At 38.6% G+C, this 25,610-nt stretch overlaps 1 protein-coding gene and 1 long non-coding RNA gene across 3 annotated transcripts in view; one reads left to right on the plus strand and one right to left on the minus strand.

Annotated features, from left to right (window-relative positions):
• The first annotated feature begins 3,393 nt into the window (after positions 1-3,393).
• The window catches only part of GCC2 (GRIP and coiled-coil domain containing 2), a 28,717-nt gene continuing 6,500 nt past the window's right edge, over positions 3,394-25,610 (plus strand). Inside the window, exons 1-19 of the mRNA XM_015849669.2 lie at positions 3,394-3,818; positions 6,411-6,473; positions 7,155-7,239; positions 8,044-8,111; positions 8,488-8,592; positions 9,313-11,802; positions 12,482-12,551; positions 13,802-13,902; positions 13,984-14,082; positions 14,741-14,860; positions 16,225-16,389; positions 16,994-17,098; positions 17,991-18,153; positions 18,697-18,797; positions 18,908-18,985; positions 19,231-19,368; positions 20,824-20,945; positions 22,844-23,020; positions 24,462-24,679. Of these exons, the coding sequence (XP_015705155.1) occupies positions 3,813-3,818; positions 6,411-6,473; positions 7,155-7,239; positions 8,044-8,111; positions 8,488-8,592; positions 9,313-11,802; positions 12,482-12,551; positions 13,802-13,902; positions 13,984-14,082; positions 14,741-14,860; positions 16,225-16,389; positions 16,994-17,098; positions 17,991-18,153; positions 18,697-18,797; positions 18,908-18,985; positions 19,231-19,368; positions 20,824-20,945; positions 22,844-23,020; positions 24,462-24,679 (4,474 nt within the window). The 5' untranslated portion in view covers positions 3,394-3,812. The remainder of the gene's footprint in view (positions 3,819-6,410; positions 6,474-7,154; positions 7,240-8,043; positions 8,112-8,487; positions 8,593-9,312; positions 11,803-12,481; positions 12,552-13,801; positions 13,903-13,983; positions 14,083-14,740; positions 14,861-16,224; positions 16,390-16,993; positions 17,099-17,990; positions 18,154-18,696; positions 18,798-18,907; positions 18,986-19,230; positions 19,369-20,823; positions 20,946-22,843; positions 23,021-24,461; positions 24,680-25,610) is intronic.
• LOC116652743 lies at positions 7,153-24,565 on the minus strand. Of its 2 annotated transcripts, XR_004305899.1 has the most exons (3): positions 24,451-24,563; positions 15,003-15,125; positions 7,153-7,431 (listed from the first exon to the last, which is right to left on the minus strand). It is a non-coding gene; the product is annotated as an uncharacterized LOC116652743 (long non-coding RNA). The 2 variants fall into 2 exon arrangements; XR_004305900.1 differs by lacking the exons at positions 7,153-7,431; positions 15,003-15,125 and adding an exon at positions 23,600-24,315 and having other exon boundaries at positions 24,451-24,565.

Consider the following 25,610-nt stretch of genomic DNA (forward strand, 5'->3'; position numbering starts at 1 on the left):
CTGTTCTCTTGGGTCACTCCAAGAAATCACGTGAGTCAGCTCTTTGTCAATCTAATCCTCATTCAGGGTCATAAGAGCTATCAGTAAATGGAAAATATGTTTAACTCAGTAGCTAGGTAACATAATATGAGGTTGCACAGGTGACATATTTGCTCCTCTTTCGAAATCTCTGCTTATTAGAAGGACAAAACGCCGAAGGCACCAGCTGCAGGGTGAGGGTGGCACAGAGGCTTGTGTCATACAGGTTTCTCTTCCTTAGGTAAATCTTCAATTAACTGGAATTCAGCTGCTCTGAAAAGCAAATAAAAAGTAATGCAGGCCAGAGAAAGCAATCTTGGAAGAAAAAACAAAGTGCGTGTGTGTGGGGGAGGGGAGGGAATAAGCACTGGATATGTGGGTATGTAAAAATTGTCTATCCTTATCTCACTTATTTTATATATATAAATATATATATATATAATATATTAAAAAATGGAAACACAAAATTTTATGAGAAAACATAGCTGGCAGGGGGATGGAAAAATGGGATGTTTTTTCCTTTTAAGCCCTCTTAACCTAGCAGAGTTGAGACAGAACAACCCATTTGTAATATGCTATGAATTGAAATTAATTCCTTGTAAAACTACTGGCAACAACTAGTTGTTTTCAGTAAGACTGTATCTGTAGTTACAGGAAAAGTTAGAGAAAGGAGTTATAGGCTGTACGCATCCCCCAGTGGTCCTGGAAATGATGGTATTTTGGTGGTTTATTTTTGTCCAAGTACCTAGAAGCATGATTTTACTGGCTTTCTTACACAGGTACAGCTTCTTCTATGTAAGCTCAAACAGGACCTGTATAAGTTTAGTGGATGCGAGTTCTTCAGTGCTGCTTCTCTTCTAAGAAAGTGTACCTGCAGAGTTAGGATAGCTGGCAAACGTATGAAAACCAGTGTTCATTAATAGATGCTAGCTATTCACATGTGCCTGCTCTGCAGCTCTGTGCTAACAGCTAACAAATCAAGTCCTACCACTGGAATGAATGAAGATTCACACTTTGATACCATGTTTGACTAGAAACTGCTGTATGAGTTTCAGGGTAGTCATGATCTCCCTGTAGCTTGACTGTCTTTACAAACTAGCAGAGCCATTTTACTTCCCCATGTGGAAGGTCGCCATTTAAAAGCCAGAATGGAAGAAGCTCCAAGCTTAAAAAATAATTAAGGCGAGAGGCAGAGAAAGAGCTATTCTACCTTCTTAGCTACCATTCAGAGGTATAGAAACACTGCTTTCCTTCCTATTAATTGTACTGCAGATTATCTGCTTTGTGCTTGGACTGAAAGTTACTGCTTATCTGGTCAAGAAACAGACCATTGACAGAGGGTAGCTTTTAGTCTACTTGTTCTACCCATAGAGGATATGAATATCTTAGCCTGTATATAGCATAATTTTTTTATAAAGATTTTGTCAACATGCTCAGAAGAAGCCTTATCTTTACAGCAAGGTTAATGATTAATTCTGGAATTTTACAGAGGTGCAATAACATTGCTTTTTAAGCCTGGACTTCCACTCACATCTCTTGATTAGTCACATGAGCCCTGGCTCAGTGTAGGTTACAGGTGAAGCTAGAGGCTCTCTGAGGAAATCTAGCCTTACTCATTCCACTCATAGAATGAAGCCAAGCTGTGCTGTCAGGCCTGAAGCCATGGGCTTAGGCTGGATAACCAGGCTCTGCCTGCCCTCCATACCAAGCACAGACTTAGGTATCGTGTAGGTGCACTGGGAATGCTGTTGTGCAGCAGTGTCCCATGCTTAATGTTGAAGAGGCAAATCAGTTGTGCATCAGTATCTAGAATGGATCCTGCATAACCTGCTGCAGAGCCAGCTGGTATTTTTAAGCAGTGAGAGCTCAGAGTCTGTGATGGCTCACAGCTGAATTATAGGCATCTAATCTGATTGTGGAGACACTGGGAAAATGTCAAAAGCAAGATACCTGGGGCCTTGCTCTGGTATGGGTAACGCAGCTGTAGGTATGGTCTTAGGCTGGACATCTGAAAAGTAAGGAAACTAAATGACTGAACAATTCTTACAGTGAGGCCTGCTGATTCCTAATGACCTGTTATTGCGCCAATAACCCACACTGATCTCTATTTGCTTCTATTTCTGCATGCAGGTAGAAGAGTTTTCATGATCAGTCAACAGCGGAATGGTGTTCTACAGCCAGACCCAACCCTCGGTGCTCAAACACAATGTCAGCTTCCTTGTTTAACGATGATGTCTGAATAGGCTTGGTGGGCTTTGCAGATTAGTAACAGAACACCGACCTCTATACCTCTCATTCTCTGTTACAGTTTCAGAACAGAATTACTGGTTAGATAAACAATTTCTTCTCTCTCTCCCTTCTTTAATTGCTAACAGAGCCCTTCACACACAAGCAGTATGAACATAGGACAGCACTGCCCCTGCATCTCATTTACACATACAAACATTCAGAACAGCCTCCCATTTAATATTTTCTTCAGGTTTTCTCTGTACCTGTAGTCTGTATGATTCTACAACAGTGGAACCTACTAACCCCAAACCTGAATAAACATGGCTATGTTCAGCCAGAGATTTTACAGTTCATTTGCACAGGTTAGAGAGAATATATGAAGCTTCCAAGCAGGAATGAATAGTTAACGTATCGTAAATTCATACCCTGCCTTTCTTTGTACTAATTTTGTATGTAGAGAAGCATAAAAGCAGCTTAAAGAAAGGATACTGTCTGCCGTAAAGTGGTTCATGAAGGAAAGTTTGTGATCTACAGAACCGGCTGGAAAGGCAGATTCAGATTCCACAGAGCCAAATATTTAAAGCATTAGCTTTGCAAGTTAGAAACGCATTCCTCAGGTGCAAAATTATAGTAATTTTCTCATTCTGTACTCTTCAGAACATTCCTGTAGGTCTAATAATTCCAGTGCTAGTGAACAAGTGCTTATACACTGCCTTTGTGCAACGGCTAAACACAGGCCTGTGGAACTTGGCCCTCCAATGAAAGCAGGATCTAAAGTTCATTATGCTCTGCCCCAACACGTCTCATAAGGCTTCTAGCAATCTTGTTTTACATAAGCAATGCTATTAAAAAAAAAAAAAAAAAAAAAAAAAAAAACATGATATTCAAAAAAAAAAAAAAAAAAAAAAAAAAAGAACTAATTATCTTTACAAAGATAATAAAATTATAGAATACATCTGGCATATAAATTATTCTTGTTTTTCTCACTTATCTTGTCCCAAATTACCTGCATGCAATATGCATAATCCTAGCGACTCCTTCGAGATAGATAATATTATTCATAATCTGATTAAGAATTAAGACCGAAAGAGAAAGAAGGACTGTCAGAGCTGTTTTATTTGTTTAGAGAAGTCTGTTTTGTACAAGTTCTATTGCACAAAATGAAGGGGAGAAGGGTGAGATCAGGCCTGTCTGTCAAAAATATGATGGAGTGGGGAGCTCCATCAGAGCCCCAGTTCAGAGCCACTTAGGTGAGTGAAGAAAGGCAGCCCCTACATTGGTTGCTCTGTGAGACCTCTGAGGAGAGAAAGGAGAAAGGTGGTGGAAAGCCAGATCTTGAGGGTTCGTTATGAAGTTCCACTCAGGGCCAGCATGAGCCATGAGGGGAAGGAGTGGCCATAGCCAGGGGCGGGCCCCGTTGCCGGTCGCTGTGGAGCCGTCAGCCGCAGGGGGGCGCGCAGCGTTAGGGCGAGCGGGGATGACGAAGGCGGAAGTGTCGGCGCGGGGGTAGCGGTGCTGTCAGGGCTGCCGCTGTCCCTCCGCGCCAGCGGCGAGCCGGCTCCAACATGGAGGTAACGGGCGGCCGGCGCCGGGGGGCCGGTACCTGACCTTTGTGCAGCACTCGGCTCCCGCGGGGGCGGGGAGGGGGTGGGGAAGGGTTGTCGGGATCTGCGGGCGCTGTGCGGGCGTTTTGGGGGTGTCCGGCTCTTCTGGCTGGAAGTGGGGGAGCTGTGATGAGGGCGGGGCTGGGGGAGGCCGGTCGGGGCCTCAGGTGCTGAGCGGTGGTGGTGTGGAGGCGCGAACGTCGCTCTTTAACTCTCTTCACGAGCGTTACTGAGGTGACCCCGTGTGTTAACTGTGCGTCAGCTGCACAGTGCCTGCCGGGGTTAGTGAGGTGTGTGGAATCAGAACATCCCGAGTTGGAAGGGACCCGTAAGGATCATCAAGTCCGGCTTTTGTACTTGTTTCTCGTGTGGCTTCTGGAAGCACCGAAGTGAAGCAGAAAGGCAGCGTCAAAGAGTTCAAACGTAGAAATGAGCCCTGCCTGTGGTAACTGAGCTGTGTGTGTTCAGGCTGCACCTCTGCTGAGGTGCTCACCCTTTGGGATGTGTTTTGGTGTAATTCCCTCCTGCTGGTGTCAGTGGTTCCAGGTCTCTGCTCAGGGTGGTCGTCAGTGCTGCAGGTTACAGCACAGCTTAGCAGAAGGCCTGGCCAACAGTAGAAGAGTGTGCTTACTTATTGTGGAAGAATAGAATAGCCCTGGTTGAAAAGGACCACAATGATCATCTGGTTTTAACCCCCTGCTATGTGCAGGGTCGCCAGCCACCAGACCAGGCTGCCCAGAGCCACATCCAGCCTGGCCTTGAATGCCTCCAGGGATGGGGCATCCACAGCCTCCTTGGGCAACCTGTTCCAGTGCGTCACCACCCTCTGTGTGAAAAACTTTCTCCTAATATCTCACCTAAACCTCCTCTATCTTTGTTTAAAACTATAAGGGGATAGGTAGCAGTTAAAATACAGAAAGCCCGATAAACTGTGGTTTGGAGACACCTTAGTGTAGACAAGGAAGGCCATAAATATACATGTACGTGATCAGCCAAGTGTGGAAGCATAGCCTGGTTTCGTAATGACAGAACAGGAACTTGAGAATTCTATCAGGATTCAATGTGCTATGTGTTGGCACACAGCTTGGGCACACCTAATCTGTCAAAAGTGGGTTTTTTGAGTAGTCGTCTTCCTCGTTTTTCCTACAGTACAAACAAATGAAGCCCTGTACATGAGTTGCTTGTAGAATCTGTTCCCAGAACAGCAAAACTGGATTCTAACTACGTGATACATTGCTGCCTCTGTGCATGCTACCTTCAAGTGGCATAAAAGTAACATAGATCCTGACCTTACTGCAGTATAGAGAGATGTGCTACAATTTTTCTTAAGCAGTACATCCAATGTGTTATGCCTAATCCTGCCGTGTAAGTAAACTGCTTGTAGTGGTGGCATTGAACTAATAACAGCGCTGAAATGTTAAGAATGTAAATGTTTACAAAGGTCTGTGTGCCAAGAAAATTTGGACTACAAACTTATTTATAGCTTTCTTTCATAAATGCTGTGTTTGTGTTTGACAGACATATTATTTTCTAACAAGTTTCCTTTTATCTTCCTAAAAAACCCCTAGCTCGCGTGTTCCAGAGAGTTAACTGTAACTATTCTTGTCCTTGGTCTGTACTTGAACTGGTATTTCTAGACTGAGTCTTTCCTGTTACCTCTCTGAGCTCGTTTCTCAAAATTGTTAGTCAGCAATTATCCATTAAATTAACATTTAAATCCTGTTTGTTTGCTTTATTTGTATTATGAGTTGTTTGTTGTGTTGTTTTGTCTCAGATTAAAGAGTGTAGCAAAATAGAAGGAGGGAGTGTGTGTATATATAGACCTCTACTCACTCCCTAGCACAAGAGAAAACACAGGATAAACTTAAAGCCTGAAATGCTGCCCTTCTTGTATTGGAAGTGTCAGTTCACTTTCCCTTTTTTCTATCTTATTTTTACATTCCCAAGTATTGCTAAGCATATCTTGTAAACCTACTCTAAAATAGCATAGAGTGTCACAGATTAAATCTGTGGAAGTTTATGGTAAAGCATTATACATGTAAATGTTAGGAATAGAGAGACAAGGATGTAGACCCTTTTAAAACATGTTTTCAGGCCTAAACTTTTAGTGATCACCAGTGTTTTAAAAAACAGTAACATAACTGGGGGAGATATTTTGTTCAGAGGTTCCCAACACTTGTTTTAACTGCTGATACACCACAAGCTTTATTTGTTTGTGCAGTTTTTAATAACTTTTTTTTTTAATAACAGTGTTGAGACACACTGTTGTAACTGTTTGTAAATAAGATGACTTTTCAGTAGTGTAACAGAATCATAATACTGATTTAGAAATCAGGAATGTTCAATTCTGCTGTTTCATTGGATTAATCACAATTGACCTCTGTCTGACTTTTCCATCTGACTGATCCACAGATACTGTAGTTTTCTTGAATTATATTAGTTATTCTTCATGTTTGCAGGCTTTCAGTTAGCTCCTTTGGTAATTTATGTAAAAAACAAAAACAAAAACACTTCAGTTCTCACATATTATCTCACATATATATCTTTATTTTGTTGTAGGTACAAGATGGAGGACAAGAGATGGTGGCATCCCCTGCCACACCAGGATCAGGCAAATCAAAGGTAATCATGCCTTGCAAATTGATTTATTTGAATAGCAGTGGTAGAGAGGATTACAGCTTATCATGCTAACTGCGATCAACAGAAAGGCATAAGGGTATTTTAAAGCAGTTTCCAGGCTCCTAGATTTATTCAAAAGTTGATATATAAAGAGTAGGCTAAGACGTTCTGGAAAGCATGTAACAGTTCCATTACTGATATGTTCACTTCACGTCATAGTAACTGAAATTTTTTAGTATCTCTGATATTAGTATATTTTATGTAATGTACACAGACTTCTTTCCATGTTCTGGATATAAACTGTTTAACGCTGACATTAGGTCAGTGTACTATGTTTAAAACATTGTTCAAGTTATATTACTCCCAACACCTTAGCCTGTGTTCTGAAGTGCAACCCTTCCCAAGTGAGTTCTTTTTTCTCACTGATGCTTCCCAGTTGTGCGCTCTAGAAAGATTTCAGAAGCACAGAACTAAGAGTAGTTCTCACTGCTGCACTTGAAATGATAGAACTGGATAACTGCAATGCCTTGGCCTGTTGCTGTCCTAGAGCATGCTAGAACACGTTCCCATCCTAAGATTTCACTTATTGGAAGTTGGATATTGGAATGACTTGTTTTCTGTTTACCTCTGTGTTAGAGGAATTTGGTTTCTGTATTATGTACTTTTTTTTTTTTTTTTTTTCAGCTGGACACATTGCCCAAAGAAGATCTCATCAAGTTTGCAAAAAAGCAAATGATGCTTATACAGAAAGTGAAGTCAAGATGTACAGGTACCTTATTGGAGTGGAAATGATTTCTATCTTAATACTTGGTACTATCTCACCTTTCCATATTGTACTGTGGATGGGAGGACAGTGCATTTCTATTAGGTTTTACACACTCCTGTGGAGGAGTGCTGCGGTTTCTTTGCAAATTCTGGCTTCTCTTGATATCTGATCATTTGCTTCTTGGGACAAGAAATCCTAAAACAGATAAAACAAAATTTTGTGTTAATAACTAAAAGCATTGTATATGTATCTGTGCTCACATATGCTGTTCCCTACCTCTCTGCTTTCTCTTTTCATTTAGTGCACAGGTGTTGCATCCCCTTGTTTGGAGTTACAGTCATGCTGACTGCTGGTAGCTGCCCAACAAAACAGTGATAGGGATGGGCTGTACTAGGATTTTCTTCACTGAGCTTATTCATAGGATCTTGTTCTTCTATCTGTTGCCTATTTTCAGAGAACTAAGGAAGAGATAATGTGGGTATCTTTTCTTTGTCTTAAATTGGTCTTGAAATAGAAGGTCACACAATTGTCCAAAACCTTTCTATTTGTTGTCTCTCCACCCAAACAAGGAAGCTTTGCTTCTTCATAAAGTCATGCTGAATATCAGCACCAGAGAAGCAGTGCTGAATGCTTACTCTATTTCCTTTAGCCCTTTGTATTCCTCGACGGCAGATGAGAATTGGTGAAATAAGACAATTCTAATTTGAATAGGAATGGTGTTAGGTTTTGGCTTTACTAGTAGCTTGGCACTGTGAAGCATCAATTCATGCTTGCTGTGAAATTTCTTTACAATTATTTTTTTTTAAGAACTGGAGAGAGAAATTGAAGAACTCAGGTCTAAACCAGCTACTGGAGGAGCTGATGATATTATTCAGGTAAGAATCCATGAGGGGTTTCTAATGTCAAAGTAAGGGTCATAGACAGCACATGAAAATTGGCAATGAGGAAGACTTTATCTACTAGAAAATTGTTCTTTTAATAATTTGGATTGAGATTTCTGAAGAAGGCAGTAAAGGAGCTGATGAGAACCAAGATTTTGAACAAATTGTATTATTCAGCATCCATGTACTAGTACACCTGTTCTCTATCTGTTGCATTTGGGCTGAAAGTAAGATCAGTTTAGTCTACACTGTTAAAAAATCAAACAGACTTGACCAGTGTGCATGTTTCTATTGCTTTGCAAGAACCATCCAAGCTTCCATTGTTAAGGGAACTCTTTTTTTTCCAATAACATTTCTCTCTTAAAATTAGGCTCTCACAGAAAGACTGGATGTTGTACTTCTGGAAAAAGCTGAAAGTCAGCAACAGTGTGTAGCTCTGAAAAAAGAAAATCTTCAAAGAAAACAAGAAGCGGAGGTACTGAAACAAATAGAACGTTACTAAAGTATTTCAGAATGTTTATTCTGTAGTTTTGTTTACATGTTTCACTTTTATTTTTTCTTCACTCATGTGTGTTCTATTACACCTTGAAAGACCAAGAGGCTTCATATGTGAAGCAGATTTTCTCTCTGGCCTCTAAGTTACTGTTTCAATTGGAGTGGCAGTAAATGAAGCATTTCTGTATGTTTTGTTTTGATCAACAACTGTTCAAAAAGAATTAGTAGCCTACATATGTGATGCCTCCAGTTAATCAACTGCCTTTTTGTGGAAAACAGGAGGTTTTACATTCACATATGCTTGAAAGCAGCCTGTGAGCTAAGTCACGGGAATCACATCAGTAAATAAGTGAAGAGTTAGTCCCATAGAATTGATGAATAGTTTCATATACTAGTTACTTGAGTTTGATGTGATAAAAGTGGTTTTGTCTTTAATATGTGATCACAGTAGTTGCTAAAGCTGACATTTATCATGACTGTTTCATGAGTTTTTGTTGTGTTTTTTTTTACCAGCAGGCTAACGTGTACTCTCTGCAGAGTCTTGTGAATTGAGTTGCTGTAAAATAGCTGACTATTTAAAAACTATAGCAATTTTTAAAACTAAGGACTCCTAAATCTTCTAGTTTATTACTATAAACAGTTTCTTAGGAAGCTACGTCTGCTAAATTATCAGTATTTAATAACTTGTATGTTTGTTTAGGCTGCAGTGGCTAAGGCGGAAGAATTGCAGAAGCAACTGGACCAATCGAATACTGACTCTCTGGAAGAAATAAACGCTCTGAAGAATGAATTAATAAATGCACAATCCAAATACAATGAGGACTTAACAAAGCTGAAAGTAGAATTAGAAGAGAAAGAGAAGAAACAAATGGAGCTGGTGGAACAGATTGAATGTTGTAGTGATAATCAAGAAGAAGTTAAAAGATTACAAGATTATGTCCAAAAAATTAAATCTACTTATGAGGAGCAAATCTCATGCTTGAACAAGCAGTTGGAAACTGTGAATGATGACAAAAACAAAGAAATTGCAACTCTTCAAGAAACTATTAAAAGCACCTCTCAGTGTTACCACAATGAAATCAGTAGTCTGAGTGAAGAGCTTAAACAATTAAAAATTGCCCATCAGGAAGAGGTGTCAGAACTGATGCATCACATAGAAATATCTTCTAAAGAAAATGAAGAAAAGCAAAATCAGATAAATCAGTTACAGCACGATTTGGCAGAGGCAGACTTAATAAAAGAGAAAAATGTGAAAGATGAAGCATATGGTCATACTGAGCAGCATGAGCATGACTTTGAGCAGCTAAGACAGGGCTTAAACAAAAATATAGAAGACAAGGTAGATGTCTTAGATATGCAAGAAGAGCCTTGTGTAGAAGCAAAAATGGAAGAAAAAATTAGACACCTGGAGTGTAGCTTAGGTGATCTGCAGTCTCAACATAGTATTTTAAAGGATGAACTAACTTATATGAGTAATGTTAAATTAAAACTGGAGGAGGAGATCCATCGCATAAAAGATGAGTATTTTCATGAGAGGGAAGACTTGGATTTTAAGATAAATGAATTGCAGCTTGTTAAAGAAGACTACTGTTGTGTGATTGAAAAACTAAAATTGGAGCTTCAAGCAGCAAGACACCACTGGGAAACCATGGCAGAAGAGCATAAACTAGAAACTCAGAATTTGAGGGAGCAACATGAAAGAGAAATTTCTGAGCTAAATGAAGCATTATTATCTAGTTCTGAAAAAGAAAAAATGGCATTAGTGTTTGAAATGCAGGAACTTAAAGATCAGCTTGAAAAGCTAACTCAGGAGAAGGAAGATGCGGTGCTCAGTTATAATAGCTTGAGAGAAACTATGGAAACAATACAGGCTGAGTTAGGAGAATCTGCTGGAAAGATCAGCCAGCAGTTTGAATCAATGAAACAACAGCAAGCTTCTGATGTCAGTGAACTACAACAGAAACTCCGGGCTGCTTTCAATGAGAAGGATATTCTTCTTGAAACTGTGAATAGCCTCCAGGCGGAAACACAGAAGTTGTCTTCTTATCAGCTAGAGATAGAAGAACTTAAATGTAAAATCGTTGGTCTTCAGGAGGAAAATGACACAATAACAAGCTGTGTTCACCAAAAGGAGGCTTCTATTAAAGAACTGGAAGAGAAGATAACTGCTCTTGCCAATCAAAACAAGGATATTTTAAATGAAGTAAAATGCTCAGGTGAAGAGAGAGATGCTGTTCAGGAAAGGTGCAAGCAAGAACAAGAAAAAGTTCAGAAACTTCAACAAGAGATAGATGTTGTTAACCAGTATAATAGTGACCTGAAGAAAAAGCTGGAGGAAGTAACAGAGAGACTGAATGATGCTTTAACTAGTAAGAATAAAAACACTGAAATGCTAGAGCAATTGGAAAGTCAGATTGACACTCTGGTGCGTGAAAGAGAGAGCCTTACATCTGAAGTATCTGATCTTCGAGAGGAAAATAAGAAAACTGTTCAGGAAAAAGAGGAATTAAGTAAAGAGCTGGAAAAAATAAGGTTTGAAAAAGATGGTTGGCTAGAATTGAAAGAGCAGTCTGAAGACTTAGAGAAGAAACTACAAATGATGACTGCAGAAAAAGACCGTTTATCATCATTACTTGAAAGTGAACAAGCTCACAAATCCCTTGTAAGAACTCAGCTGTACCACATACTTGAGCAAGTGGGGTACAGCATTTCTGGATCCAATGAGGAATGTGATTTTCTCAGTTTACTGCAAATTGCAAGCGAGCACTTGATAAAAATGAAAGAAAAGCAGTGCTTTGCTCTACAGAATGAGGAGAAAGTTTTACATTTGCAGAGGGAAGTTGAGAGACTAGAGGAAGAAAATGCAACTCAATATACAGAACATAGATCACTGATGCAGGATTTAGGAAGAGAAAAAGATCTTTTGAAAGGAGAGTTGGAAGAAGTGTTGTCTGAAAAGGAAGCCCTTCAACATGATATCCAGGAGCTGAAGAGTGCTGGTGAAAAAGCGACAATTGAAAATGAAGATCTATTAGCTAAGATTGAAGAGATGTCTGAAAAACTTGCTTTTTATGAAAGCCAAATACAGGAACAGCAAAAAGGATCCAAAGCTCAAGAAGACTTAAATTTCATTCTGGAACAAAAGGAAACTGAACTTAGAAATGTGAAAGACGAACTGAGTTCTCTAAAGGTTATATTTTGTTATTGAAGTATACAGACTAAACCTCTAAAGTCTTCAGAATTAAGGTTCAAAAAATACTTTCATTCTCTCTTTATTTTCTTTTCCTTGGCCTCAAAGTGAGTTTCCTTTTTCAGAAAGCACGGTTCTGAGATGTCAAACACCTCAGATTCTCCTCCCTCCATACAGTAAAGGGTTTTTTTTGTTGTTGTTGTTTTTTAAATGCAACAAAATATCTTATGATTTCTTTTAGTTATGACTGAAGTTGCTTTTACTTGAACCTTTTTTTCCTGTTGGTATCACTCCGAGTGATGGTTTAACTGGGTGGACTAACAGAGCTAGTAATCTTTCACCTCTAACTTCTTATGGCTCCATCTCAAAACTACTTGATCTACATTAGTTAGCTGCACCTAATTTCAGGTCCTGGAATATTCATGGATTTGTAAAGCTGACAGCTGGTCAGAGTTAATGGTCTTCCTTTTTTTCTTTGTCCTTTGTTAGGATGGAAATCAGCTGTTGAAAGATTAGAGTGTTTTCCATTTAACATAAGTGTGCTTTTCAATGACCAAGCTTATGCAAAACTGCACATAAAGTAGACATAGTCCAACTTGCAGCTGGAACTGATAATGGCTTGTTAAAAATGTACCACAGATTTTTTGTAATACTACTTGTATCTTTCTTTATAATACAGACTGTAATGGAGACATTGACTGAGAAAAATGATGAACAATCTTCAGTAGCAGAGCTTCAGGAAAAAATTGGTATCTATCTTAGCTATTGTCTTCTATGTATATACAGTTTATTTGGATTGTTTAACTTGATTTTTTCTTTTCCTCTGCATAGTGAGAGTGTTTTTCCTATAAGCCTAGGAAAGTGGGGAAGTAGGATAATAATGACGTTTCATTCAGTATTTATCCTATTAGATATTCAAAATGATAGCAGACCTAAATTTTCTAGCATTAATATTTTTTATCTATTTTCATCCCGAGTACATTTAGGTATAAGCAGTATATTAGATGTCATCTTTTTAATCCAGGGAAAAATTAATTGCCAATAAAAATCCCTAAGGCAGCCAAGAGAGAGAAAGCATTTTGCTAAGTGTGCTGTTGCCTCACTGCAGTCACCACAGCACATGAGGAAGAAAATTATTCTAGCTGCTATCACTATGTCATAAAATCACAGAACACTTTGGGTTGGAAGGGACCTCACAGCCCACCCAGCCTCAACCCCTGCTGTGGGCTGGGCTGCCCCCCACCAGCTCAGCTGCCCAGGGCCCCATCTAACCTGGCCTTGAGTGCTTCCAGGGATGGGACACCACAGCTTCTCTGAGCAGCTGTGCCAGCACCTCACTGCCCTCTGAGTAAAGAATTTCCTCCTAACCTCTAATACAAATTTTACCTCTTTTAGACTAAAACCATTCCCCTTTGTCACCACCTGTGTAAAAAGTCACTCTCCATCTTTTTTATAAGACCCATTTGAATACTGAATGGCTGCAATAAAGTCTTTCTTGAGCCTCCTCCAAGATGAACAATCCCCTCTCCCTCAGCCTTTCTTTGTATAAGGGGTGCTCCAGCCCTTTGACTGGCCCTCCTCTGGACCTCCTCCAGCAGTAATGTCTTTATTGTTCAGGGAAGTCCAGGCTTTGATGCTATACTTCAGGTGCACTTTCATGATTGTAAAAGTAGAGGGGGAGAATCACCTCCTTCACCTGCTGGTCACACCTCTTTTGATGCAGGCCAGGATTTTGGGCTGCCTCTGTCTGTAGAACAACACAGGAATATGGCTTTACTGTAAAGTGTAGCTGAAGTTTTTTGAACAGGGAAGGAGTTTCCCTGAATTATTTAAGACTGGATGTTGTAGCTTCAAAGTGAATTGAAAGGCTTAACTTCGTGAAACCTTTTAATATCTACTGCTTTATATTTTGTCTTATTTCAAAGTGGCATTAGTGTTGTAATTAAATTTTGTTTCCTCAGGAGATGTATTTATTCACTTTCTTATTTTTTTATTTTAGGAAGACTAGAAAAAGAATCTGCAGAAAAGGGAGAGAAGCTAAATAAGATGAAGGCTGTTGCTGTGAGAGCAAAGAAAGAATTAGATACCAGCCGAAAGGAGGTACCTTAATTGCTTCTTAACGTGAAGATCATCCTGCATATAGGAGTATGTTTTAATGACATGTGCTTTCTTTGTAATAAGACGCAGGCACTGAGGGAAGAATTGGAGGTGGTTCGATCAGAAAAAGATCAGCTGTCTGCTTCCATGAAAGATGTCATTCAAGGAGCTGAAAGTTATAAGGTAGGAGTAGTGCTAGCTATATAAGGCAGTTAACTGTCAGAGAAAAATATTTTGGTTTTGAATCCCAGCCCAGTTATTTTTTATTATTTACCCGCACGAGTGTGCTTGGTAAAAGAAATTTTGCCTGTGCAGTTAAGTACCCAAATCAGGAATATAAGGTTCTAGTAACAGAACTGTGTGGCTGCTGTCAGAAGAAAACAAGACAATTCCTTTCTCCTCAGTGATATTTTTATACCTCCTCTTAAACCTGGCATCGTGTGTGTCAGATGCAGTTGCTGAAGTAAATCTGTTCTTACAAATTCTTAAACCTACATAATCTGAGAATTAATTACAGAAAAACCTTTGAGTGATAAAGAGAAAAGCAAACAATTCCCTGGGAACAGGGCCTCTTGGAGTACCTTTCTGGGCACATGACTGAGAAGCAGGTAGCTGGGGACAGTCAGCAAGGATTTACCAAGAGTAAATGCAAAATGATTTCTCTCAGAACTTGTAATGGAACTATAGCTTTAGTTTCATTTTGAGATTTCTGGTGCTGCATTAAAACATCTGATGTGCTTAATTATCAGGAGGATAATAAGTATCTGGGGTTTTGAATGTGCTTAAGACAAGCGATGTATATCATAAAAATTAAAGTTTGTCTGTATGTGCTTGTGTTAAGAATCTTCTGATGGAATATGATAAACAAGGAGAAGAGCTGGATTCTGAAAAAGGCAGAGCAAATAGCCTTGAACGTCAGATAGATGACCTGACAAGACAACTACAGGCGTCATCCCAGCAGGTCGGTTGTGTATGTGTATGAGATATTGCTAATTAAAGCAACAATTATTTTGATGTAAGATATTTTCATGTGATTAGTAACATATTCAGTCTCATAACCCCAGTGTATTCTGTATAGTTACTTGAAATTCAGTTCTGCTTACCATCTGATGCCTGTATGGGCTGTGAGATAGTTACAGATCTCTAGAATGGTTTGCCTTCTAGATAGAGTTTAATTTACCCCAGGCCAGCTCGCAGAAGAGAGCAGGTGATCAGCTCTGCTGCTCCTATCAGATAAAACAAAGAAAAATCATAAAGTATTAAACTTGCACTGTTTATCTGATTCCATGCCCATACCTGCCATGAAGTACAGTGAACTTAGTGTTCATTTTTTTTCCTTCACTTTCTTAAACAAATAATGCCTCTATTATTTCACCAACAGAACGTTTAAAGATTGTGTGGTGATTGATTTTGGTTCTTTGCATCTTTCACAAGAATTAGACTTGAGGATGTGTTGTGGAATACCATAGTAGCATTCAGAAGTCTAAGATGGTAATTAAACAGCTGTGAGATGCATTCTGCAAAAACTAGCTGAAATGGGCTGGGGTTTCAGAGCTTAAACTCTCAGGCCCCATATATAATTACACTGAAGATCAACCTAGGCCACCTTTTTCTTAAAAGAGAAAATAATAGTGAATAGCACAGAAAGAAATGATAAATAATAAAATACTCTCTGCTGACTGTGCAGGGATTGACTTTTTTCAAGTTGTTATGAAACATTTTATAAATTGTCAAGGTTATTCATTACCAGCTTCATTCTTAACCTGCATGATAGAGGGAGATGAAAATACCAAAGATGTTAGATCTGTTAAAATATTCCAACAATAGGCTGTGCACAGGAGGAGTTCTTACTATATATACTGATCTGATATCCTTGAAGGCTCCATGGTGCTGCTGTTGAAGGATTTTTTTAGGGATTAATAGGTTGATGCTTTCTTTGTAAATATAACTGTACTTGAAATGGGGCAATTGAGTACTTAAACCTCATGTATTATTGTTTGAGACAAATCATTCTTAGAGAGCAGTAAAGGGGTGGGTTTTCTGTTTTTTCTCAGATTTCTAACACTTCTAGCCATCTTACAGTAAGCTGTGTTTATGAACTTTGAACAAAATAAACACACCAGCACAGTTTGATCCTTTTAGCCTGTTTCTTAATCTGATTCAGAACAAGGTGGACTGTGGTTTATACTGCTATCAGTAGGAGTACTGCTTATAAGAGAATCTGATGAAAATCAGTGTTTGTTTTTTAAATACAGATGGTATCTTATTTATCAAAGTCATGCAAATTTAGCTTATGTTGTTATCTTCTCACTGTGATCATTTTAGTATGATCAGCTACATTCTGCTAATGAAGATCTACTGGCTCGCGTCGAAACACTGCAGTGTAATTCAAAGCTGCTAGAAGCTCAGATACTGGAGCTACAAAAGGTCAAGGCGAAGGCTGAAAAAGAACTGGAAGCTGAAAAGCTTCTGAAAGACCAGAAAATAAAGGTAATAATACTATGTACAGCTGATAAATTGGTTGAAGCATTACTGTCACTCAATGTGACTTCTGGAAGAGTTTTTATAATCAATTTATTACATATTGCATATATCGTTACATATACATATATTACATACATTGTGTGCCTCCGGTGGCGCAGTGGTAGGAATGCCGCTTTGCAACACCAGATGCCTGGGTTTGAATCCCCCTGTGGCACAAGTGGTAGAAGTGCCGCTCTGCTACACAGGAGGCTCGAATCCCAGGGGTTGGACTCGATGATCTCTAAGGTCCCCTTCCAACCCGCTTGAGACTGTGATACTGTGATACATACAAGTTCCATGCTTTTTCTTACTTCACTTGGTCTTTTTTTGAAGGCTTAGTCTGATTATTAAAAGAATTTTTCAAGGCCATCACTTACAGTAGATTAGAGATTCTGACAGATTGTGCAAACCAGTTCATAATCTTGTGAGGTTTTCTTTGTCACCCAGTGTCTTGGTGAAGAATCTTATCTTTGTACAAACTAAGTGAGTGGGCGCCTGTGTGAAAATATGTCTACTCTGCTGACTCTGTTTTGAAATCGCTCCGCACAGTTGAAAAGTATTTAAATTTCAGGAACATAGTGGTACTCTCCGAGAACTAGAAGAGCTTCAGATGCAACTTCAGAAGGAAAAGAAGTATCTGCAAAAAATAATGCAAGAGCTAGAGCTGGCCAAAAAGGTAGAGTAATTATTGTGTGTGTTTAAGAGACCACCAAAGATTTTGTCCCTTCTGATTATATCTAAGGTCTTTCTGTTCTGAGGACCTTAAAACCTAAGGCATGCCAAAGCAAAAACATGAGTTTTTAATCATTTTACTTCAGGATGATGATGTATACTTCTTGAGGGGGGGTATTTGATGAGGACAAATATGTCAGTTGGTTGTTTTGGGGTGTTTTTTTGGTGGTGGTGGTTTTGTTTTTAGCTTGGGTTATATAGCCTGTCATGACTAGAAATAGGAATATATGCAGATGTCTGGAGTATTGGTATGGTGCACTATTCAGAAGTTGCCTTTGTGATGAGCAGAGAAACAAATACCTCAAGATACCCACTGGTAATTGTTAAAAGTGGCAACAGAGTTCTTAAGCTTTTGGTCCTCATTTGAAAATAATTTGCTGAGGATTATGGCAACCTTATGGGTGGATGTTGCTTGTTGATTTACATGCTTATAAACTTTTTTTTTTTTTTTATAGATTAGATAGATGTTCATTTAATTCTTTATTTTGGGATTAAGGAGAAAGGGATTCTTAGCAACCAAGGCAGATTTTAAGCTGTAACTTTCTTATGGCCTCAAGTTGTGCCAGGGCAAGTTTAGGTTGGATATTAGGAAACACTTCTTTACAGAAAGGATAGTCAATTACTGGAATAGGCTCCCCAGGGAGGTGGTTGAATTGCCATCTCTGGATGTGTTTAAGAGCCATTTGATGTGGTGCTCAGGGATATGATTTAGCAGAGGGTTGTTAGAGTTAGGGTACTGGTTAGGCTGCGGTTGGACTTGATGATCTTCAAGGTCTTTTCCAACCTGGGTAATTCTATGATTTTGTGATTCTAACTCCTTTGTGTATAATTTGCAGGATGCTCAAAAGAGTACACTGATGGATATGGAGATAGCTGATTATGAAAAGCTGGTAAAAGAACTTAATCAGAAGATTACTGATAAAGATAGTAGAATAGAAGATCTTGAGCAAGAGACGGGGATTCAGAAACAAAAACAAGAGACCCTACAGGAAGAAATAAGTGAGTAAACTATAAACAGGCATATCATAGTTAGTAGTAACTGTAAAAATATATATATTAAAAAATATTAAAAATGAATTGAAAAACATTTTTTCAAGCTGATGAGTGAGAGGAAGGTTTTTAGGGAACACTAAATAAAAAGTTCGCTTTATAGTCGAAAGTCACTTATTGTAATATTCTACAAATAAGAGCCTAATAGCCTGCCTGATAAACTGCCTCTTACCTTGTTAACTTAGACATGTGTTCTGAAGGGAAGCAATTGCAAAGCATTTTCAGTCTGACGTACTGCATCTACAAAACATTACCGGCCTGTTTGCAGTTAAAAGTTTCATTTCTTCCTATCCTGCAGTATAAATCTCAAAACAATTCCATTTATTAGAACATATTTAAGATATGGAAGTCATATACTAAAGTTAGTGTAAGCTATTGAAGTTCGCAGCTTTTAAGAGATCTGTCAGAATTTGTTTGAGTATTTTCTATTATGTTTAAGAAAAGATAGGAGGGAAGGTTTCCTTCACCTGTAACTGTTGTTTTCTGCATTAGAGTCACTTCAGTCAACAATGCAACAGGATGAGGAAAGAAATGCCAAGATAAAACAACTCCTGGTGAAAACCAAAAAAGAACTGGCTGATTCCAAACAAGCTGTAAGTCCACAAATCAATGACTGTATACTTCAGGTTTTAAACTGACTTTTAAAGCTAGGCTGGTATCTGAATTACTAAGTTGCAATTAACCAGATACTTCTATCATGCAGGAAAATGACCATCTGATGTTGCAGGCATCATTAAAAGGAGAACTGGAAGCCAGTCAGCAACAAGTGGAAGCCTTTAAGGCAAGAATCTTCACTTCGTTAGTATATTGAAGTTATATGTTAAAATTTCTTACTTAAGCATTAAGGGTGTAGTTTGCTGCAACTCTTTCTTTTGTTATTATTAGATTTAAGTTCATTTTCACTTATCTTGTGCAGGAATTACTGTAGTACAATCCAGTGGGGTCTGTGGCACATTCCCCTGGAGGGGAGGGGAAAAGTTTGTTATATTAGCAGCCACGCTTTCAACTGATATATCTTTTTTTCAGATTCAAGTAGCTGCGCTAACGTCAGAAAAACATAAAGTCCAGGAACATCTACGAACTTCTTCAGAGCAGCACCAGCGTACATTGAGTGCTTACCAGCAAAAAATTGCAACTTTGCAAGAAGAATGTAGAGCAGCACAGGTATTTTGATGCGAGTTATGTCTTCAACTTTAGAAAGCAGATTTACCACACTTCAGGTTCTGTCAGCATCTCTAAAAATGCTTTGGAGATCTTTTGCTGTTATCATCTTGTCTGTTAGGAATTGGGAATACCTCAATACTTAGTGTGTTTGTGTGGCAGTATAGAAGACAAGCTGATCTGTCCTGGTTGTCATGAAGCTCTTGTGGTAGAATGTCTGGACTGCAGTCTATATTACCAATGGTAAAAAGCTGGTGGCAGTGGAAAGCTGTTCACAGTTCACTTAAGATGGCTAACATCAAAATGGGGAGAAAAGAGAAGTAATCACTTCTGTCTGAAGGGGGAAAAAAAATAATGTGCTCCTTGTAAAAGCAGTTACCATGTTATTTTTAAGCTGAGAAACATTTGCAAACATCTTTTAATATGCTGCTCAATGAGCAGCTTCTCAATTAACAGCTGAGCTACAGCTGGAGCTGACACTGTTGCTGAGGTTTTTATTATTGCTTCTTTTTGACAGTGTCATGCTGTGTTAGTTATGCCTGGAATCTAGGAACCTGGTATTTGCATTAGAGGCAGGTTCAGAATATAGGAGTGTTCTGTTCCCATTGCAGTAGTGCACCATGTTACCTCCTGTGTTGTATGATAGGTGTCGGGCCTGCAGAAAAGTAACATGAATGTATCCTGCTAAAAAGCTTCTAAATTTTAATAAGGTGAAATGGACAAACTGGTTACTGCAACGGTGGGTTTGCCTGAGTGATACTGATAAGTGTCAGTCGCCATAGAGATTGGAGCATTTCAGTCGTCAAGAATGACTAGAGAACTCATGAGCTTCTTTAAGAGTCAAGAATGAAAACCTGCCCTGTATTTTCATGGGCATTTGAAAGTGTTATTTCTCAGGTGGGAATAATTCTTGCCTATATGGTGTACAATAAAAGACTTTAAGTTGTGAGGTAATCTGTCCAGAGGAAACAAACTTATGTGTCAGCTGAGTTCGGAAGAGAACACAGACCAAGTACTTTTACAGGAAGCTACGATATATCTTGCTTTGTATCCTTACTGGGCTGACTGAAAATTATGCATAATTCTCAGGTTTTCTGAGGAGGAGGCTGGGTTTATTTTGTTTTGTTTTTTTTCCCTTCATCACCCTTTGCTTATGAATATCTGCTGAATGTTATTCTTGTATTAGTAAATGTTCTTTTTTTCCTGAAGGCTGGGATGTTGAATGTCAAAGACTTGTTGTATTTGAGTTTCTAGGTTGATAATTGATTTGATTATGATCTAAAGAAGTGTGGATTGTCATGATGCCACTTAAATTGTTCATTCAAAAGAATAAAATGGAACTGATAGCTCTTCATTTGAATTTGCTTTTTCAGTACAAGATGCATTTTGTCTTAGAGCAAATAGGGGAGCAACTGTCAATAGTATAACTTTACTAAGTTTTTTTTTTCTCTGCCATAGGCTGAACAGGCATCTGTTACCTCTGAATTTGAGAGCTACAAAGTCCGCGTTCATAATGTTTTAAAACAACAAAAAAATAAATCTGCTTCTCAGACAGAAACTGAGGGAGCCAAACAAGAAAGGTAAAGCCAGAATTTTTATATCCATACAGAAAAATGGGTAATGCTGATAATGTTAGTGAGTTCCACTATTTAGCTCTTTCTTAAGTGTGAAAAATATTAGAAAGGAGGCAGTTTGCCTCTGATAATTTGATCTGGGGGTGTGGGGCGGGAAGTGTGTGTATTAAAATAGAGCTGTCTTATCTTTAACATTACTTTCTAACCATGGCTCTACCCATCTGAATAGAAGATCATTTGTACCACATCTCAGCTATCAGTAGTACTGTTCTAGTTTGTAATTCTTTGCTTTGTCTCTGACAGATACATTTGTGTGCAGGTTACCTGTTGTTTCAGACAGAGAGAAAAGTAAAGTATTAGGAAGACTCTCATGTTTCTCAGGAGCAGGAATTAGCTAGCATAACTATGTAAACCTGACATTCTCTCTGACAGTAAAGCACTGAAGCAAAGCACTATTTCCAACTAAGAGAAGTAAGCAGCAGTTGGTTCTTTTCAGCTGAACTCACTTGGATCTTTTTCAGGAAGGAGTGGTGTAGTGAAGGTGAAGCTTTGGCTGCCAGTTCAGTCATCAATTCCAGCAGACTTTTAACAGTTTTCTGATCAGCTGCTTTGGAAGGAAAGTCTTGAAAAAACAGATTACTCTGCAAAAAGAAAAACAACCCTGAAGATTGTTTAAGTGTAGTTGTAAGCCACATCAGAAAGGGGCTGAAACTCATTAGAAAGAGATCAGTTTCTGTAAGCTGTTTTTATAAGTGGTTGGTAGCTGGCCTAGGTGGCAGACTGGATGTTTGTGCATAAGATGTCAAAAGTCATTTCTTACACAGATCTTGGTACATAAAGATGCTGCTGAAAATCCACCAGAGGGAGACTCGTGTATTGTTAGAGGGCTTGTTTGTTTGTTTTTTCTATTGTTTGGTTTGTTTAATACGTCTCCTTTAAAGCAAGCAAACTGCAAGAGTTTCATTTCTCGTCTTCTGTTTGCAGAAGGTCAGTTATTAGGTTTTTGTGAAAGAGGGCCACTGTGCTTCCAAAGTGAACAAGTAAAAAATAATTTTCACAAGTAATAAGTAATTTTCAAAGGAATGATTTACTAATATCAATTATGTTGGTCAGAAATAACTTATTTGGATTGATGCTGCTTTCTACACCTTTGCCGGTCTTTTAGCCAGTCTCTTCCACTCACTTCCAGTCTACCGATTTCAGTCTTATTGAACTGATGTGAATATACTAAACAAACAAAACCTACCACTTTCAAGGAGGAATGGTTTCTCCCATCTGCATGCTACATACTATTCTTCTGTTTTTTTCCTCTAAACGACTGTTTACGAGGATGAACAGTGATAGGACAAGGGGAATAGTCTTAAACTGAGACAGGGGAGGCTTAGGTTAGATATGAGGAGGAAGTTTTTCACACAGAGTCTATTGATGCACTGGCACAGATTGCCCAAGGGGGTTGTGGATGCTCCATCCCTGGAGGCATTCAAGGCCAGGATGGATGTGGCTCTGGGCAGCCTGGTCTGGTGGTTGGTGACCCTGCACATAGCAGGGGGTTTGAAACCAGATGATCATCGTTGTCCTTTTCAACCCAGGCCATTCTGTGATTCAATTATGTTTCAAAGTGAATTGAAACAGAAAGTAGGAGTGGTCACACCTTCTACCCAATTGGTACATTGCCGTCAGTTCATGCAGGATGTGATTAAACTCATCTGCAACTATACTGAAATGTAATCAGATCTTTCCTAATCGTTTCTGCTACAGTCACATTCTGAGGTTATTTTGGTCACAGTGCTGTAGTTAATTTAAATATAGAAGTACATTTTTAAAAAATTCAGGTTGGCCACATAAAACACTGTTGGTATAATAATAAGATAACTCTAAACATATCTTTTTATTTTCCCTTGTAGAGAACAGTTGGAAACAGTGATAGAGCAACTAAGAGTTAAGCTACAAGAAACTCAGCATAATTTACAGATGAATACAGCTGAATTCCAGGCGCTGCAGTCTGAACATGACACCCTGCTGGAAAGGCACAATAAAATGCTGCAAGAGACTGTTGCAAAAGAGGCAGAACTCCGTGAGAAGTATGTTCTGCTGCTGAAAGACGGCTTATTTTGTGTGACTCTGAAGCGCGAGTTGTGCAGCTGGTTTCAAATAGTGATTTCCAAAGAAAGGGGTGTAATTTTAACTTTCTCTGTAGGAACTTTGAAAAGTCATCAGCACTGAAAACAAAGTAGTAGCTGATAAGGGAAAATGAAATTTCTGAAAGCTTTCTACTTGCTAAATATAAAACTTGTAAAGCTAAGTTCTTTAAAGCATGCTGGTTTACTGACTATTTTTGTCTTCAGCTCAGCACTGCATCTGTGATGGACTGCTCAACTATATTTTATGCACCTGCATCCTGTTAGTAAAATACCGTAGCTAAAGATAAGCTATTTTAATATCCAAATATCCACCAAATACCTTCTTTACAGAAGGTGGTTTTTTTTTCAAGTCTATTCTTGTCACAGTCATAATTTCCTACTTCTTTCAAAACAAAATGAATCTATTTAATCTGTTTAATTTCCTGACAAATGACATGAATAGGTATTCACTTGAGATCTTAAAAAGCCTTTCTGTGTCTCCTTTTAGGGTACAAAAATTCATGAGAAGTTCACTAGAAATTAGTTTAGTCATAGAAAGTGTTTATTTCCTTGTAATCTGTTGTACTGTTTCCCGATATCCACATGGTGATTCATTGGAACAATCTAAATCCTATCCTTTTGCATTCCTCTGGAAACCACCTGTATACCACAATAGGTTCCTTCATAGCCAGAAATACGAGCTCTTTGCTGCACTGGCTAAATTTATATTTATACACTTATAAGGGCAAGTCCTATGCCTGGTGTTTCCATACATGCACTTGTTTAATTGCTTCTGACAATTTTGTCTTGTTTCTGGAGTGCCTCCAAATCCACTACAATTGATGTGGTGTACTGACATTTTTCTTGCCAAGAAAGATGTAGGATATCCCACCTTCTTTTGCCCCGAGTTCTGAAGTTTAAAGTTAATCAATTACTTGAACTTAGTTTCGTAGAAATTTATATTTTCAGAAGTCCTGCCTAGGTCTTTGGTAAATATATGTTAAAGGAAAAGAAATACATGCATGTTATGAGGATAAATGGATGTGTTGCAATTTTTCAGTTCAATTCAGTTCAATATCTAGTTCTTCATATCACAGCAGATGCTCACACCGCAGCTTGTCTCTACTTCCTTCTTTTCTTTTTCTTTTTTTCCAATGTCTGAATTTGATCTTCTGACATAGAAGCCAGAAGCTTTTATAATGCAGTTCATACATAGGGTTGATGCTAAACATTACTTTTTACTCTTTAGATTTGCCCTGGGAGATGATAAAGAGGAAAAAAAGTGAAACAGACATTCTAAGATATGAAGACAGAAAATTAATTTAAACTGTAGGCAAATTTGTAATGTCAAGAAAGAGTTTGGTTGTATGTTTCCTGTATTTTGTGCTTACGCTGTTTTCAGGTTTTGCACAATGCAGTCTGAGAATATGGTCATGAAAACGGAGCATGCTCAGGCTTTGAGTCAGCTGACAGCCCAGAATGAAGCTCTCCGGAGCAATTTCAGAGATCAAGTCAGGAACCTGCAAGAAGAACACAGGAAGACAGTAGAGACACTTCAGCAGCAGCTGTCCAGGGTAGAAGCTCAGCTTTTCCAACTCAAGAGTGAACCAAGCACTAGAGGTAACTTTTGGTCATAAAACTAGGTTTTCTTGGGTTATACATTCTTGGGGTTATTAACTTGTGTATTTGACACTGTACTTGAGATTGTACTGAAAACACGCTTATAGCATGTGGTTCAGTAATACAACAGAAATTTACTGTGGAAAATTGATAGTAAGTCATACCAGTCCTCTGATTCCAGGTAAAGAATGAGGTTTTATTATTACTATGCCTCCAGAATCGGTATCACAGTGCATCGGTATCTGCAGTGTCTGCACTGGAAGACAGAGTGGAAATCACTTTGTAAATAGCTGGTGCTCTTCCAACCAGTTTTTGGGGAGCTTCGCAGATCTCCGCCCTCCAGTGTGAGGGGTAAAGCTACATAAGAGTATACTGAAAGATGTTTAACAGTTTATTGTTGGTATACTCGCTATTTGCCCCCGCTTCTAATGTAAAATGTTACACTGCTCAGCTGAAGGGCTACTTTTTAAAATCTATGTAGTTACTCATTAGGATACAGTCAGATATTTGCCAAGAAACAGTAACAGTTTAAGTTGCTCTTTCCATGTGTTACTTAGCTGGATTGCAGTAACTGATAGCATACTGAAGCAGCAGGATAGCACACAAAGTATTAAAACAGATTAATTTACACCACCCACAGGACTGTTTGAAAGAAAAACTAATTCTGTTTTGCATTAAAAACACTTGGCACTCTTATCAAAGCTACAGCATTTGCAGGGTATGATGCATTAAGGTTTCATAGTCCCTGAAATGAAAATTGCTATTTAAGATCAGTTTTAGAAACTGGCTTTGGTTGAAATGGTGATCTGGAGGTGAAAGGCTCTATTACTTGTTTTTATCCAGCTTTCAAGTCTGTAGATGACACATTGCTTTCCAATTTGAGATAGCTTGAGTTATTTAAAAGGTGCACATCTATTTTATTTCAATGACA

Source organism: Coturnix japonica, chromosome 1 (genome assembly GCF_001577835.2).
Source record: "Coturnix japonica isolate 7356 chromosome 1, Coturnix japonica 2.1, whole genome shotgun sequence".
NCBI lineage: Eukaryota > Metazoa > Chordata > Aves > Galliformes > Phasianidae > Coturnix > Coturnix japonica.